Source organism: Hyla sarda, unplaced genomic scaffold (genome assembly GCF_029499605.1).
Source record: "Hyla sarda isolate aHylSar1 unplaced genomic scaffold, aHylSar1.hap1 scaffold_174, whole genome shotgun sequence".
Lineage (NCBI taxonomy): Eukaryota > Metazoa > Chordata > Amphibia > Anura > Hylidae > Hyla > Hyla sarda.
Genome location: NW_026608382.1, coordinates 1 through 17,103, shown reverse-complemented (window position 1 = coordinate 17,103; position 17,103 = coordinate 1). Strand labels below are relative to the sequence as shown.

Sequence of the window (17,103 nt, the reverse complement as noted above, 5' to 3'; positions counted from 1 at the left end):
CATATACATGTCTCTAAGGGAGAACCGCCATATACATGCCTCTAAGTGAGAACCGCCATATACATGTCTCTAAGGGAGAACCGCCATATACATGTCTCTAAGTGAGAACCGCCATATACATGCCTCTAAGTGAGAATCACCATATACATGTCTCTAAGGGAGAACCGCCATATACATGTCTCTAAGTGAGAACCGCCATATACATGTCTCTAAGTGAGAACCGCCATATACATGTCTCTAAGTGAGAATCACCATATACATGCCTCTAAGTGAGAACCGCCATGTACTACCAGTGAACATTCTCATCACATGGAGGGTTAACCCTATGACCACCACTACACATTGGGTTAGTCCCTAACTTCTGGGACTTCCCTCTTCTGCTGTGATGAGACTTTGATATTATTTCAGTCCTTCATTTCCGTATCTGGTGCAGTGAATACCGCCATCACACAATGACTATATCGCTCTAGTGATTTCCGAGGGCCGAGTAATGAAGCGTAAATAGAACGGGAATAAGAGCGGTGACGGCACGTGAGCTCGGTGCGATGGCCGCTCATTATACGTGAGACAGCGCTCCGCTTCACCTGCCGGAATATGAGGACCGAGAAGGTCGTAAGGAACTCCACAAGGACATCATATATTTACTGGAGATTACACCGTCTTAGTAAACACTTCAAGGAATGAGAACAATGTTACCACGAACCGCAACACGAGAGCGAGAGAGAGAGAGCGCGGGGGGAGAGAGAGAGAGAGAGCGCTGCTGTGGGAATCGTCTGAGCAGAGATCCCTGGTGAGGGAGACGCTCCAAAACCCGCTAAGTAACAGGAAGGAAAGTTAGTGGAGCAGAAGAGAAGCGGAGGTCTGTGAGTGCTCCTCATCCGAGACACTTCTGCTATATACAATGTATCCAGAAAGTGGCTGGTTTCCCCCAGACATGATGCTGCCCCCACCATGATCACTGTAGGGATGGTATTGGGCAGGTGATGGGCAGTGCCTGGTTTCCCCCAGACATGATGCTGCCCCCACCATGATCACTGTAGGGATGGTATTGGGCAGGTGATGGGCAGCACCTGGTTTCCCCCAGACATGATGCTGCCCCCACCATGATCACTGTAGGGATGGTATTGGGCAGGTGATGGGCAGTGCCTGGTTTTCTCCAGACATGATGCTGCCCCCACCATGATCACTGTAGGGATGGTATTGGGCAGGTGATGGGCAGTGCCTGGTTTTCTCCAGACATGATGCTGCCCCCACCATGATCACTGTAGGGATGGTATTGGGCAGGTGATGGGAAGTGCCTGGTTTTCTCCAGACATGATGCTGCCCCCACCCTGATCACTGTAGGGATGGTATTGGGCAGGTGATGGGCAGTGCCTGGTTTCCCCCAGACATGATACTGCCCCCACCATGATCACTGTAGGGATGGTATTGGGCAGGTGATGGGCAGTACCTGGTTTCCTCCAGACATGATGCTGCCCCCACCATGATCACTGTAGGGATGGTATTGGGCAGGTGATGGGCAGCACCTGGTTTCCCCCAGACATGATGCTGCCCCCACCATGATCACTGTAGGGAGGGTATTGGGCAGGTGATGGGCAGTGCTTGGTTTCCCCCAGACATGATACTGCCCCCACCATGATCACTGTAGGGATGGTATTGGGCAGGTGATGGGCAGTACCTGGTTTCCCCCAGACATGATGCTGCCCCCACCATGATCACTGTAGGGATAGTATTGGGCAGGTGATGGGCAGTGCCTGGTTTCCTCCAGACATGATGCTGCCCCCCCCCCACCATGATCACTGTAGGGATGGTATTGGGCAGGTGATGGGCAGTGCCTGGTTTCCTCCAGACATGATGCTGCCCCCCCCCACCATGATCACTGTAGGGATGGTATTGGGCAGGTGATGGGCAGTGCCTGGTTTCCCCCAGACATGATGCTGCCCCCACCATGATCACTGTAGGGATGGTATTGGGCAGATGATGGGCAGTGCCTGGTTTCCTCCAGACATGATGCTGCCCCCCACCATGATCACTGTAGGGATGGTATTGGGCAGGTGATGGGCAGTGCCTGGTTTCCTCCAGACATGATGCTGCCCCCACCATGATCACTGTAGGGATGGTATTGGGCAGGTGATGGGCAGTACCTGGTTTCCCCCAGACATGATGCTGCCCCCACCATGATCACTGTAGGGATGGTATTGGGCAGGTGATGGGCAGTTCCTGGTTTCCCCCAGACATGATGCTGCCCCCACAATGATCACTGTAGGGATGGTATTGGGTAGGTGATGGGCAGTGCCTGGTTTCCCCCAGACATGATGCTGCCCCCACCATGATCACTGTAGGGATGGTATTGGGCAGGTGATGGGCAGTGCCTGGTTTCCCCCAGACATGATGCTGCCCCCACTATGATCACTGTAGGGATGGTATTGGTCAGGTGATGGGCAGTACCTGGTTTCCCCCAGACATGATGCTGCCCCCACCATGATCACTGTAGGGATGGTATTGGGCAGGTGATGGGCAGTGCCTGGTTTCCCCCAGACATGATGCTGCCCCCACCATAATCACTGTAGGGATGGTATTGGGAAGGTGATGGGCAGTGCCTGGTTTCCTCCAGATATGATGCTGCCCCCACCATGATCAAAGTAGAGAGGGTATTGGGAAGGTGATGGGTAGTACCTGGTTTCCCCCAGACATGATGCTGCCCCCACCATGATCACTGTAGGGATGGTATTGGGCAGGTAATGGGCAGTGCTTGGTTTCCCCCAGACATGATACTGCCCCCACCATGATCACTGTAGGGATGGTATTGGGCAGGTGATGGGCAGTGCTTGGTTTCCCCCAGACATGATACTGCCCCCACCATGATCACTGTAGGGATGGTATTGGGCAGGTGATGGGCAGTGCCTGGTTTCCCCCAGACATGATGCTGCCCCCACCATGATCACTGTAGGGATAGTATTGGGCAGGTGATGGGCAGTGCCTGGTTTCCTCCAGACATGATGCTGCCCCCACCATGATCACTGTAGGGATGGTATTGGGCAGGTGATGGGCAGTGCCTGGTTTCCTCCAGACATGATGCTGCCCCCCCCCCACCATGATCACTGTAGGGATGGTATTGGGCAGGTGATGGGCAGTGCCTGGTTTCCCCCAGACATGATGCTGCCCCCACCATGATCACTGTAGGGATGGTATTGGGCAGATGATGGGCAGTGCCTGGTTTCCTCCAGACATGATGCTGCCCCCCACCATGATCACTGTAGGGATGGTATTGGGCAGGTGATGGGCAGTGCCTGGTTTCCTCCAGACATGATGCTGCCCCCACCATGATCACTGTAGGGATGGTATTGGGCAGGTGATGGGCAGTGCCTGGTTTCCCCCAGACATGATGCTGCCCCCACCATGATCACTGTAGGGATGGTATTGGGCAGGTGATGGGCAGTGCCTGGTTTCCCCCAGACATGATGCTGACCCCACCATGATCACTGTAGGGATGGTATTGGGCAGGTGATGGGCAGTGCCTGGTTTCCTATAGACATGATGCTGACCCCACCATGATCACTGTAGGGATGGTATTGGGCAGGTGATGGGCAGTGCCTGGTTTCCTATAGACATGATGCTGCCCCCACCATGATCACTGTAGGGATGGTATTGGGCAGGTGATGGGCAGTTCCTGGTTTCCCCCAGACATGATGCTGCCCCCACAATGATCACTGTAGGGATGGTATTGGGTAGGTGATGGGCAGTGCCTGGTTTCCCCCAGACATGATGCTGCCCCCATGATCACTGTAGGGATGGTATTGGGCAGGTGATGGGCAGTGCCTGGTTTCCCCCAGACATGATGCTGTCCCCACCATGATCACTGTAGGGATGGTATTGGGCAGGTGATGGGCAGTGCCTGGTTTCCCCCAGACATGATGCTGCCCCCACCATGATCACTGTAGGGATGGTATTGGGCAGGTGATGGGCAGTGCTTGGTTTCCCCCAGACATGATGCTGCCCCCACTATGATCACTGTAGGGATGGTATTGGTCAGGTGATGGGCAGTACCTGGTTTCCCCCAGACATGATGCTGCCCCCACCATGATCACTGTAGGGATGGTATTGGGCAGGTGATGGGCAGTGCCTGGTTTCCCCCAGACATGATGCTGCCCCCACCATAATCACTGTAGGGATGGTATTGGGCAGGTGATGGGCAGTGCCTGGTTTCCTCTATACATGATGCTGCCCCCACCATGATCACTGTAGGGATGGTATTGGGCAGGTGATGGGCAGTACCTGGTTTCCCCCAGACATGATGCTGCCCCCACCATGATCACTGTAGGGATGGTATTGGGCAGTTGATTGGCAGTTCCTGGTTTCCCCCAGACATGATGCTGCCCCCACCATGATCACTGTAGGGATGGTATTGGGCAGGTGATGGGCAGTACCTGGTTTCCTCCAGACATGATGCTGCCCCCACCATGATCACTGTAGGGATGGTATTGGGTAGGTGATGGGCAGTGCCTGGTTTCCCCCAGACATGATGCCTGATGCCGCCCCCACCATGATCACTGTAGGGATGGTATTGGGCAGGTGATGGGCAGTGCCTGGTTTCCCCCAGACATGATGCTGCCCCCACCATGATCACTGTAGGGATGGTATTGGGCAGGTGATGGGCAGTACCTGGTTTCCTCCAGACATGATGCTGCCCCCACCATGATCACTGTAGGGATGGTATTTGGCAGGTGATGGGCAGTGCCTGGTTTCCCCCAGACATGATGCTGCCCCCACCATGATCACTGTAGGGATGGTATTGAGCAGGTGATGGGCAGTACCTGGTTTCCCCCAGACATGATGCTGCCCCCACCATGATCACTGTAGGGATGGTATTGGGCAGGTGATGGGCAGTGCCTGGTTTCCCCCAGACATGATACTGCCCCCACCATGATCACTGTAGGGATGGTATTGGGCTGGTGATGGGCAGTGCCCGGTTTCCCCCAGACATGATGCTGCCCCCACCATGATCACTGTAGGGATGGTATTGGGCAGGTGATGGGCAGTGCCCGGTTTCCTCCAGACATGATGCTGCCCCCACCATGATCACTGTAGGGATGGTATTGGGCAGGTGATGGACAGTGCCTGGTTTCCCCCAGACATGATGCTGCCCCCACCATGATCACTGTAGGGATAGTATTGGGCAGGTGATGGGCAGTGCTTGGTTTCCCCCAGACATGATGCTGCCCCCACCATGATCACTGTAGGGATGGTATTGGGCAGGTGATGGGCAGTGCCTGGTTTCCTTTATACATGATGCTGCCCCCACCATGATCACTGTATAGATGGTATTGGGCAGGTGATGGGCAGTGCCTGGTTTCCCCCAGACATGATACTGCCCCCACCATGATCACTGTAGGGATGGTATTGGGCAGGTGATGGGCAGTACCTGGTTTCCTCCAGACATGATGCTGCCCCCACCATGATCACTGTAGGGATGGTATTGGGCAGGTGATGGGCAGCACCTGGTTTCCCCCAGACATGATGCTGCCCCCACCATGATCACTGTAGGGAGGGTATTGGGCAGGTGATGGGCAGTGCTTGGTTTCCCCCAGACATGATACTGCCCCCACCATGATCACTGTAGGGATGGTATTGGGCAGGTGATGGGCAGTGCTTGGTTTCCCCCAGACATGATACTGCCCCCACCATGATCACTGTAGGGATGGTATTGGGCAGGTGATGGGCAGTACCTGGTTTCCCCCAGACATGATGCTGCCCCCACCATGATCACTGTAGGGATAGTATTGGGCAGGTGATGGGCAGTGCCTGGTTTCCTCCACACATGATGCTGCCCCCACCATGATCACTGTAGGGATGGTATTGGGCAGGTGATGGGCAGTGCCTGGTTTCCTCCAGACATGATGCTGCCCCCCCCCACCATGATCACTGTAGGGATGGTATTGGGCAGGTGATGGGCAGTGCCTGGTTTCCCCCAGACATGATGCTGCCCCCACCATGATCACTGTAGGGATGGTATTGGGCAGATGATGGGCAGTGCCTGGTTTCCTCCAGACATGATGCTGCCCCCCACCATGATCACTGTAGGGATGGTATTGGGCAGGTGATGGGCAGTGCCTGGTTTCCTCCAGACATGATGCTGCCCCCACCATGATCACTGTAGGGATGGTATTGGGCAGGTGATGGGCAGTACCTGGTTTCCCCCAGACATGATGCTGCCCCCACCATGATCACTGTAGGGATGGTATTGGGCAGGTGATGGGCAGTGCCTGGTTTCCTATAGACATGATGCTGACCCCACCATGATCACTGTAGGGATGGTATTGGGCAGGTGATGGGCAGTGCCTGGTTTCCTATAGACATGATGCTGCCCCCACCATGATCACTGTAGGGATGGTATTGGGCAGGTGATGGGCAGTTCCTGGTTTCCCCCAGACATGATGCTGCCCCCACAATGATCACTGTAGGGATGGTATTGGGCAGGTGATGGGCAGTGCCTGGTTTCCCCCAGACATGATGCTGCCCCCACCATGATCACTGTAGGGATGGTATTGGGCAGGTGATGGGCAGTGCTTGGTTTCCCCCAGACATGATGCTGCCCCCACTATGATCACTGTAGGGATGGTATTGGTCAGGTGATGGGCAGTACCTGGTTTCCCCCAGACATGATGCTGCCCCCACCATAATCACTGTAGGGATGGTATTGGGCAGGTGATGGGCAGTGCCTGGTTTCCCCCAGACATGATGCTGCCCCCACCATGATCACTGTAGGGATGGTATTGGGCAGGTGATGGGCAGTGCTTGGTTTCCCCCAGACATGATGCTGCCCCCACTATGATCACTGTAGGGATGGTATTGGTCAGGTGATGGGCAGTACCTGGTTTCCCCCAGACATGATGCTGCCCCCACCATGATCACTGTAGGGATGGTATTGGGCAGGTGATGGGCAGTGCCTGGTTTCCCCCAGACATGATGCTGCCCCCACCATAATCACTGTAGGGATGGTATTGGGAAGGTGATGGGCAGTGCCTGGTTTCCTCCAGATATGATGCTGCCCCCACCATGATCAAAGTAGAGAGGGTATTGGGAAGGTGATGGGTAGTACCTGGTTTCCCCCAGACATGATGCTGCCCCCACCATGATCACTGTAGGGATGGTATTGGGCAGGTAATGGGCAGTGCTTGGTTTCCCCCAGACATGATACTGCCCCCACCATGATCACTGTAGGGATGGTATTGGGCAGGTGATGGGCAGTGCTTGGTTTCCCCCAGACATGATACTGCCCCCACCATGATCACTGTAGGGATGGTATTGGGCAGGTGATGGGCAGTACCTGGTTTCCCCCAGACATGATGCTGCCCCCACCATGATCACTGTAGGGATAGTATTGGGCAGGTGATGGGCAGTGCCTGGTTTCCTCCAGACATGATGCTGCCCCCACCATGATCACTGTAGGGATGGTATTGGGCAGGTGATGGGCAGTGCCTGGTTTCCTCCAGACATGATGCTGCCCCCCCCCCCACCATGATCACTGTAGGGATGGTATTGGGCAGGTGATGGGCAGTGCCTGGTTTCCCCCAGACATGATGCTGCCCCCACCATGATCACTGTAGGGATGGTATTGGGCAGATGATGGGCAGTGCCTGGTTTCCTCCAGACATGATGCTGCCCCCCACTATGATCACTGTAGGGATGGTATTGGGCAGGTGATGGGCAGTGCCTGGTTTCCTCCAGACATGATGCTGCCCCCACCATGATCACTGTAGGGATGGTATTGGGCAGGTGATGGGCAGTGCCTGGTTTCCCCCAGACATGATGCTGCCCCCACCATGATCACTGTAGGGATGGTATTGGGCAGGTGATGGGCAGTGCCTGGTTTCCCCCAGACATGATGCTGACCCCACCATGATCACTGTAGGGATGGTATTGGGCAGGTGATGGGCAGTGCCTGGTTTCCTATAGACATGATGCTGACCCCACCATGATCACTGTAGGGATGGTATTGGGCAGGTGATGGGCAGTGCCTGGTTTCCTATAGACATGATGCTGCCCCCACCATGATCACTGTAGGGATGGTATTGGGCAGGTGATGGGCAGTTTCTGGTTTCCCCCAGACATGATGCTGCCCCCACAATGATCACTGTAGGGATGGTATTGGGTAGGTGATGGGCAGTGCCTGGTTTCCCCCAGACATGATGCTGCCCCCATGATCACTGTAGGGATGGTATTGGGCAGGTGATGGGCAGTGCCTGGTTTCCCCCAGACATGATGCTGTCCCCACCATGATCACTGTAGGGATGGTATTGGGCAGGTGATGGGCAGTGCCTGGTTTCCCCCAGACATGATGCTGCCCCCACCATGATCACTGTAGGGATGGTATTGGGCAGGTGATGGGCAGTGCTTGGTTTCCCCCAGACATGATGCTGCCCCCACTATGATCACTGTAGGGATGGTATTGGTCAGGTGATGGGCAGTACCTGGTTTCCCCCAGACATGATGCTGCCCCCACCATGATCACTGTAGGGATGGTATTGGGCAGGTGATGGGCAGTGCCTGGTTTCCCCCAGACATGATGCTGCCCCCACCATAATCACTGTAGGGATGGTATTGGGCAGGTGATGGGCAGTGCCTGGTTTCCTCTATACATGATGCTGCCCCCACCATGATCACTGTAGGGATGGTATTGGGCAGGTGATGGGCAGTACCTGGTTTCCCCCAGACATGATGCTGCCCCCACCATGATCACTGTAGGGATGGTATTGGGCAGTTGATTGGCAGTTCCTGGTTTCCCCCAGACATGATGCTGCCCCCACCATGATCACTGTAGGGATGGTATTGGGCAGGTGATGGGCAGTACCTGGTTTCCTCCAGACATGATGCTGCCCCCACCATGATCACTGTAGGGATGGTATTGGGTAGGTGATGGGCAGTGCCTGGTTTCCCCCAGACATGATGCCTGATGCCGCCCCCACCATGATCACTGTAGGGATGGTATTGGGCAGGTGATGGGCAGTGCCTGGTTTCCCCCAGACATGATGCTGCCCCCACCATGATCACTGTAGGGATGGTATTGGGCAGGTGATGGGCAGTACCTGGTTTCCTCCAGACATGATGCTGCCCCCACCATGATCACTGTAGGGATGGTATTTGGCAGGTGATGGGCAGTGCCTGGTTTCCCCCAGACATGATGCTGCCCCCACCATGATCACTGTAGGGATGGTATTGAGCAGGTGATGGGCAGTACCTGGTTTCCCCCAGACATGATGCTGCCCCCATCATGATCACTGTAGGGATGGTATTGGGCAGGTGATGGGCAGTGCCTGGTTTCCCCCAGACATGATACTGCCCCCACCATGATCACTGTAGGGATGGTATTGGGCTGGTGATGGGCAGTGCCCGGTTTCCCCCAGACATGATGCTGCCCCCACCATGATCACTGTAGGGATGGTATTGGGCAGGTGATGGGCAGTGCCCGGTTTCCTCCAGACATGATGCTGCCCCCACCATGATCACTGTAGGGATGGTATTGGGCAGGTGATGGGCAGTGCCTGGTTTCCCCCAGACATGATGCTGCCCCCACCATGATCACTGTAGGGATGGTATTGGGCAGGTGATGGGCAGTGCCCGGTTTCCTCCAGACATGATGCTGCCCCCACCATGATCACTGTAGGGATGGTATTGGGCAGGTGATGGGCAGTGCCTGGTTTCCCCCAGACATGATGCTGCCCCCACCATGATCACTGTAGGGATGGTATTGGGCAGGTGATGGGCAGTGCCCGTTTTCCTCCAGACATGATGCTTAGAATTGAGGCCAGAAACTTTGATGTGGGTTCCATCAGATCTTAGAATCTTGTTCCTCACAATCTGATCCTTTAGATCCTTCTCTGTAATCTTCAGGCGTCTTCCATGTGTTATTACTGAGGAGAAGCTTCTATCTGCTGTGAAGCCCAGATTGTGGAGGCTGCAGTGATGGTTCTGGACCTTCTGGAAGTTTCTCCCATCTGCACACAGGATCTTTGGAGCACAGTGCCCATCGGGTTCTTGGTCTCCTCTCTTACCAAGACCCTTCTCCCCCGATTACTTAGTTTGGTGGGTCTTCGTTGTTCCTTCTTTCATGTAAGAATCATGGAGACCACTGAGCTCTTGGGAAGTTTAGGTGCAGCAGAAATGTCTCATGGCCTTGTGTTTATTGAAGGAACAATTAATTCAGGGGTGGATGAGAACATTGACGTCACGCCCCGCCCCCTCAATGCAAGTCTATGGGAGGGGGCGTGACAGCCGCCACGCCCCCTCCCATAGACTTGCATTGAGGGGGTGGGGCGTGATGTCACGAGCTCCCGGTGCCGGCTCCAGCGTTCGGATCAGTTTGTTCTTAATGCTGAGCAGTGGAGTACCCCTTTAAGGGTTCACTTATTTTCCTTGCAACTGATAGCTTTGCACTTACTTCTTGGTCCTCCATTGCATTAATGTTTGGTATAACCTGCAGCTCGGCATAGGGTTCCTTTGCTCTGACTTTGTCTTCTGTCTTGTGTCCAGGTACGTCATCCTGCTCACCGTGCTTTTCTTCATCCCCGGGGTGGTCATGATCGTGGCGTATGGACTCATCTCACACGAGCTCTACAGAGGCATACAGTTCGAGATGGACCTAAACAAAAAGGCCAAAGGTACCTGATACCCGCTGATCACCACAGATTGGTAATCCTGGAATCATTTCACCAATTATATGATTAGGAACCGAACGATTATTACGTCTCTTTCTAGGAGAAAAACAAACATGGAGCATAAACTATATAAGTAGGTTTTCTAGCTACAGTCCCTGGGGGCAGGCGGTATTCATTATTGGTAGATATGTTGTCCTACAGTCCCTGGGGGAGGAGGTATTCATTATTGGTAGATATGTTGTCCTACAGTCCCTGGGGCAGGAGGTATTCATTATTGGTAGATATGTTGTCCTACAGTCCCTGGGGGCAGGCGGTATTCATTATTGGTAGATATGTTGTCCTACAGTCCCTGGGGCAGGAGGTATTCATTATTGGTAGATATGTTGTCCTACAGTCCCTGGGGCAGGAGGTATTCATTATTGGTAGATATGTTGTCCTACAGTCCCTGGGGGCAGGAGGTATTCATTATTGGTAGATATGTTGTCCTACAGTCCCTGGGGGCAGGAGGTATTCATTATATGGTAGATATGTTGTCCTACAGTCCCTGGGGGCAGGAGGTATTCATTATTGGTAGATATGTTGTTCTACAGTCCCTGGGGGCAGGAGGTATTCATTATTGTAAGATATGTTGTTCTACAGTCCCTGGGGGCAGGAGGTATTCATTATTGGTAGATATGTTGTCCTACAGTCCCTGGGGGAGGAGGTATTCATTATTGGTAGATATGTTGTTCTACAGTCCCTGGGGGCAGGAGGTATTCATTATTGGTAGATATGTTGTCCTACAGTCCCTGGGGGCAGGAGGTATTCATAATTGGTAGATATGTTGTCCTACAGTCCCTGGGGGCAGGCGGTATTCATTATTGGTAGATATGTTGTCCTACAGTCCCTGGGGCAGGAGGTATTCATTATTGGTAGATATGTTGTCCTACAGTCCCTGGGGCAGGAGATAATCATTATTGGTAGATATGTTGTTCTACAGTCCCTGGGGGCAGGAGGTATTCATCATTGGTAGATATGTTGTTTTACAGTCCCTGGGGGCAGGAGGTATTCATTATTAGTAGATATGTTGTTCTACAGTCCCTGGGGGCAGTAGGTATTCATTATTGGTAGATATGTTGTTCTACAGTCCCTGGGGGCAGGAGGTATTCATTATTGGTAGAAATGTTGTTCTACAGTCCCTGGGGCAGGAGGTATTCATCATTGGTAGATATGTTGTCCTACAGTCCCTGGGGGAGGAGGTATTCATTATTAGTAGATATGTTGTCATACAGTCCCTGGGGGCAGGAGGTATTCATTATTGGTAGATATGTTAACCTACAGTCCCTGGGGCAGGAGGTATTCATTATTGGTAGATATGTTGTCCTACAGTCCCTGGGGGCAAGAGGTATTCATTATTGGTAGATATGTTGTCCTACAGTCCCTGGGGGCAGGATGTATTCATTATTGGTAGATGTGTTGTCCTACAGTCCCTGGGGGCAGGAGGCATTCATTATTGGTAGATATGTTGTCCTACAGTCCCTGGGGGAGGAGGTATTCATTATTGGTAGATATGTTGTTCTACAGTCCCCGGGGGAGGAGGTATTCCTTATTGGTATAATATGTTGTCCTACAGTCCCTGGGGCAGGAGGCATTCATTATTGGTAGATATGTTGTCCTACAGTCCCTGGGGGAGGAGGTATTCATTATTGGTAGATATGTTGTTCTACAGTCCCCGGGGCAGGAGGTATTCATTATTGGTAGATATGTTGTTCTACAGTCCCTGGGGGCAGGATGTATTCATTATTGGTAGATATGTTGTTCTACAGTCCCTGGGGGAGGAGGTATTCATTATTAGTAGATATGTTGTCCTACAGTCCCTGGGGGCAGGAGGTATTCATCATTGGTAGATATGTTGTCCTACAGTCCCTGGGGCAGGAGGTATTCATTATTGGTATAATATGTTGTCCTACAGTCCCTGGGGCAGGAGGTATTCATTATTGGTAGATATGTTGTTTTACAGTTCCTGGGGGCAGGAGGTATTCATTATTGGTAGATATGTTGTTCTACAGTCCCTGGGGCAGGATGTATTCATTATTGGTAGATATGTTGTTCTACAGTTCCTGGGGGCAGGAGGTATTCATTATTGGTAGATATGTTGTTCTACAGTCCCTGGGGGCAGGAGGTATTCATCATTGGTAGATATGTTGTTTTACAGTCCCTGGGGGCAGGAGGTATTCATTATTGGTAGATATGTTGTTCTACAATCCCTGGGGGCAGGAGGTATTCATTATTGGTAGATATGTTGTCCTACAGTCCCTGGGGCAGGAGGTATTCATTATTGGTAGATATGTTGTTCTACAGTCCCTGGGGGCAGGAGGTATTCATCATTGGTAGATATGTTGTCCTACAGTCCCTGGGGGAGGAGGTATTCATTATTAGTAGATATGTTGTCATACAGTCCCTGGGGGCAGGAGGTATTCATTATTGGTAGATATGTTGTCCTACAGTCCCTGGGGCAGGAGGTATTCATTATTGGTAGATATGTTGTCCTACAGTCCCTGGGGGCAGGAGGTATTCATTATTGGTAGATATGTTGTCCTACAGTCCCTGGGGCAGGAGGTATTCATTATTGGTAGATATGTTGTCCTACAGTCCCTGGGGGCAGGAGGTATTCATTATTGGTAGATGTGTTGTCCTACAGTCCCTGGGGGCAGGAGGCATTCATTATTGGTAGATATGTTGTCCTACAGTCCCTGGGGGCAGGAGGTATCCATTATTGGTAGATATGTTGTCCTACAGTCCCTGGGGGAGGAGGTATTCCTTATTGGTATAATATGTTGTCCTACAGTCCCTGGGGGAGGAGGTATTCATTATTGGTAGATATGTTGTCCTACAGTTCCTGGGACAGGAGGTATTCATTATTGGTAGATATGTTGTTCTACAGTTCCTGGGGCAGGAGGTATTCATTATTGGTAGATATGTTGTTCTACAGTCCCTGGGGGCAGGAGGTATTCATTATTGGTATAATATGTTGTCCTACAGTCCCTGGGGGCAGGAGGTATTCATTATTGATAGATATGTTAACCTACAGTCCCTGGGGGAGGAGGTATTCATTATTGGTAGATATGTTGTTCTACAGTCCCTGGGGGAGGAGGTATTCATTATTGGTAGATATGTTGTTCTACAGTCCCTGGGGGCAGGAGGTATTCATTATTGGTAGATATGTTGTTCTACAGTCCCTGGGGGAGGAGGTATTCCTTATTGGTATAATATGTTGTCCTACAGTCCCTGGGGGAGGAGGTATTCATTATTGGTAGATATGTTGTCCTACAGTCCCTGGGGGCAGGAGGTATTCATTATTGGTAGATATGTTGTCCTACAGTCCCTGGGGGCAGGATGTATTCATTATTGGTAGATATGTTGTCCTACAGTCCCTGGGGGAGGAGGTATTCATTATTAATAGATATGTTGTCCTACAGTCCCTGGGGGCAGGATGTATTCATTATTGGTAGATATGTTGTCCTACAGTCCCTGGGGACAGGAGGTATTCATTATTGGTAGATATGTTGTCCTACAGTCCCTGGGGGAGGAGGTATTCATTATTGGTAGATATGTTGTTCTACAGTCCCTGGGGGAGGAGGTATTCATTATTGGTAGATATGTTGTCCTACAGTCCCTGGGGGAGGAGGTATTCATTATTGGTAGATATGTTGTTCTACAGTCCCTGGGGGAGGAGGTATTCATTATTGGTAGATATGTTGTCCTACAGTCCCGGGGGCAGGAGGTATTCATTATTGGTATAATATGTTGTCCTATAGTCCCTGGGGGCAGGAGGTATTCATTATTGGTAGATATGTTGTCCTACAGTCCCCGGGGTAGGAGGTATTCATTATTGGTAGATATGTTGTCCTACAGTCCCTGGGGCAGGAGATAATCATTATTGGTAGATATGTTGTCCTACAGTCCCTGGGGGAGGAGGTATTCATTATTGGTAGATATGTTGTTCTACAGTCCCTGGGGGAGGAGGTATTCATTATTGGTAGATATGTTGTCCTACAGTCCCTGGGGGCAGGAGGTATTCATTATTGGTATAATATGTTGTCCTATAGTCCCTGGGGGCAGGAGGTATTCATTATTGGTAGATATGTTGTCCTACAGTCCCTGGGGCAGGAGGTATTCATTATTGGTAGATATGTTGTCCTACAGTCCCTGGGGCAGGAGATAATCATTATTGGTAGATATGTTGTTCTACAGTCCCTGGGGGCAGGAGGTATTCATTATTGGTAGATATGTTGTCCTACAGTCCCTGGGGGCAGGAGGTATTCATTATTGGTAGATATGTTGTCCTACAGTCCCTGGGGGCAGGAGGTATTCATTATTGGTAGATATGTTGTCCTACAGTCCCTGGGGGCAGGATGTATTCATTATTGGTAGATATGTTGTCCTACAGTCCCTGGGGGAGGAGGTATTCATTATTAATAGATATGTTGTTCTACAGTCCCTGGGGGAGGAGGTATTCATTATTGGTAGATATGTTGTCCTATAGTCCCTGGGGGCAGGAGGTATTCATTATTGGTAGATATGTTGTCCTACAGTCCCTGGGGTAGGAGGTATTCATTATTCGTAGATATGTTGTCCTACAGTCCCTGGGGTAGGAGGTATTCATTATTCGTAGATATGTTGTCCTACAGTCCCTGGGGCAGGAGGTATTCATTATTGGTAGATTTGTTGTCCTACAGTCCCTGGGGGCAGGAGGTATTCATTATTGGTAGATATGTTGTTCCAAAGTCCCTGGGGGCAGGAGGTATTCATTATTCGTAGATATGTTGTCCTACAGTCCCTGGGGCAGGAGGTATTCATTATTGGTAGATTTGTTGTCCTACAGTCCCTGGGGGCAGGAGGTATTCATTATTGGTAGATATGTTGTTCCAAAGTCCCTGGGGGGAGGATGTATTCATTATTCGTAGATGTAAAGTCAATCAATCTGTATTTTTTTATTGGTAGATATATCGTCCTACAGTCCCTTGGGGCAGAAGATAGTCATCAGAGGTGTTAGAGTTCTTCTTAATTTGTTACTGGTAGATATATCATCCCCAGGGGGTAATCCATAGAGGTGTGGAGCTCATTATTAAAGATGTTAAGTGACCCTCCTTTAGTCATTATTGGTAAACATGTTGTCCAACAGGCCCGGGGGGGGGGGGGGGGGGGGGCGTGGAGCTCATTATTAAAGATGTTAAGGGGCCCTCCTTTAGTCATATTGGTAAACATGTTGTCCAACAGGCCCCGGGGGGGGGGGGGGGGGGGGGGGGCGTGGAGCTCATTATTAAAGATGTTAAGGGGCCCCTCCTTTAGTCATTATTGGTAGACATGTTGTCCAACAGGTCCGGGGGGGGGGGGGCGGGGGCGTGGAGCTCATTATTAAAGATGTTAAGGGGCCCTCCTCTAGTCATTATTTGGCAGATGTAGCATGGGGTCCCTCATGTAAGAACCCATTTTATATAGCACATAAAATCAAACCTGAACTTACGTTTGTTTCTTGCAGCCAATAAGAATGGGGTCAGCGTCGCCATGTCAACATCTGCCGGCAACTGTGAGGAGAACGATGGCTGCTACATCCAAGTCAGCAAACGCCGTAACACCATGGAGATGTCCACCCTGACTCCAGGCGCCGCACCAAGATGGACTGCGCCCGCATCAACAGCTCAGAGGCCAAGCTGATGGCCAAGAAGCGCGTCATCCGCATGCTGATCGTCATCGTGGCCATGTTCTTCGTCTGCTGGATGCCGGTTTACGTCGCCAACACCTGGAAGGCGTTCGATGAGAAGTCGGCATTCAATATGCTCTCTGGCGCCCCCATATCCTTCATCCATCTGCTGTCCTACACATCCGCATGCGTCAACCCAATCATCTACTGCTTCATGAACAAGCGGTTCCGGAAAGCATTCCTGGCGACCTTCGCCGGCTGCATCAAGCCTTGTCGGCGTTTTCGTGAACCAGAGGAGGATATAGGCGCCACGGGAGCCTCTCTTTCCAAGTTCAGCTACACTACTGTCAGCAGCTTAGGACCTCCCTGAGCTTCTTCGGTGGAAAGACTGGGGCATCTCAGGACAACTCCAGTATAGCCCAACACCACACATCCCCCATGGCGGAGTCCCGCGGATGTTACGTGCTGCTCTCGGCCCCTGGCACTGAATGCCTTAAGGAGCTGCATGATGGACGATACGACTCTGGTTCCTTCTGTTCTGGTGCCGTCTCATTGTGTGTTCACAGGAACCAGGATCGTAGACACCTTGTGGGTCCGAGGACCCATCAAAGACAAGTGTTACTGTTATACCCCTCTGTATTGTAATATAGTGTAATATATATATATGTATATAGTGTGGGGAGCAGCCAGACCTGGAGGTGCCTGGGATCAAACCCGTGCAGAGACACATCTGTTCCCACATGTTCTTGTAAGTCAGGGAGAACC

At 51.7% G+C, this 17,103-nt stretch overlaps 1 protein-coding gene across 1 annotated transcript in view; it reads left to right on the top strand.

Annotated features, from left to right (window-relative positions):
- Window positions 1–17,091, top strand: part of CCKBR (cholecystokinin B receptor) — a 103,475-nt gene extending 86,384 nt beyond the window's left edge. The window contains 3 exon segments of the mRNA XM_056552624.1: window positions 10,531–10,658; window positions 16,177–16,302; window positions 16,305–17,091. Coding sequence (XP_056408599.1) covers window positions 10,531–10,658; window positions 16,177–16,302; window positions 16,305–16,708 — 658 coding nt within the window. The 3' untranslated portion in view covers window positions 16,709–17,091.
- Window positions 17,092–17,103: the final 12 nt, after the last annotated feature.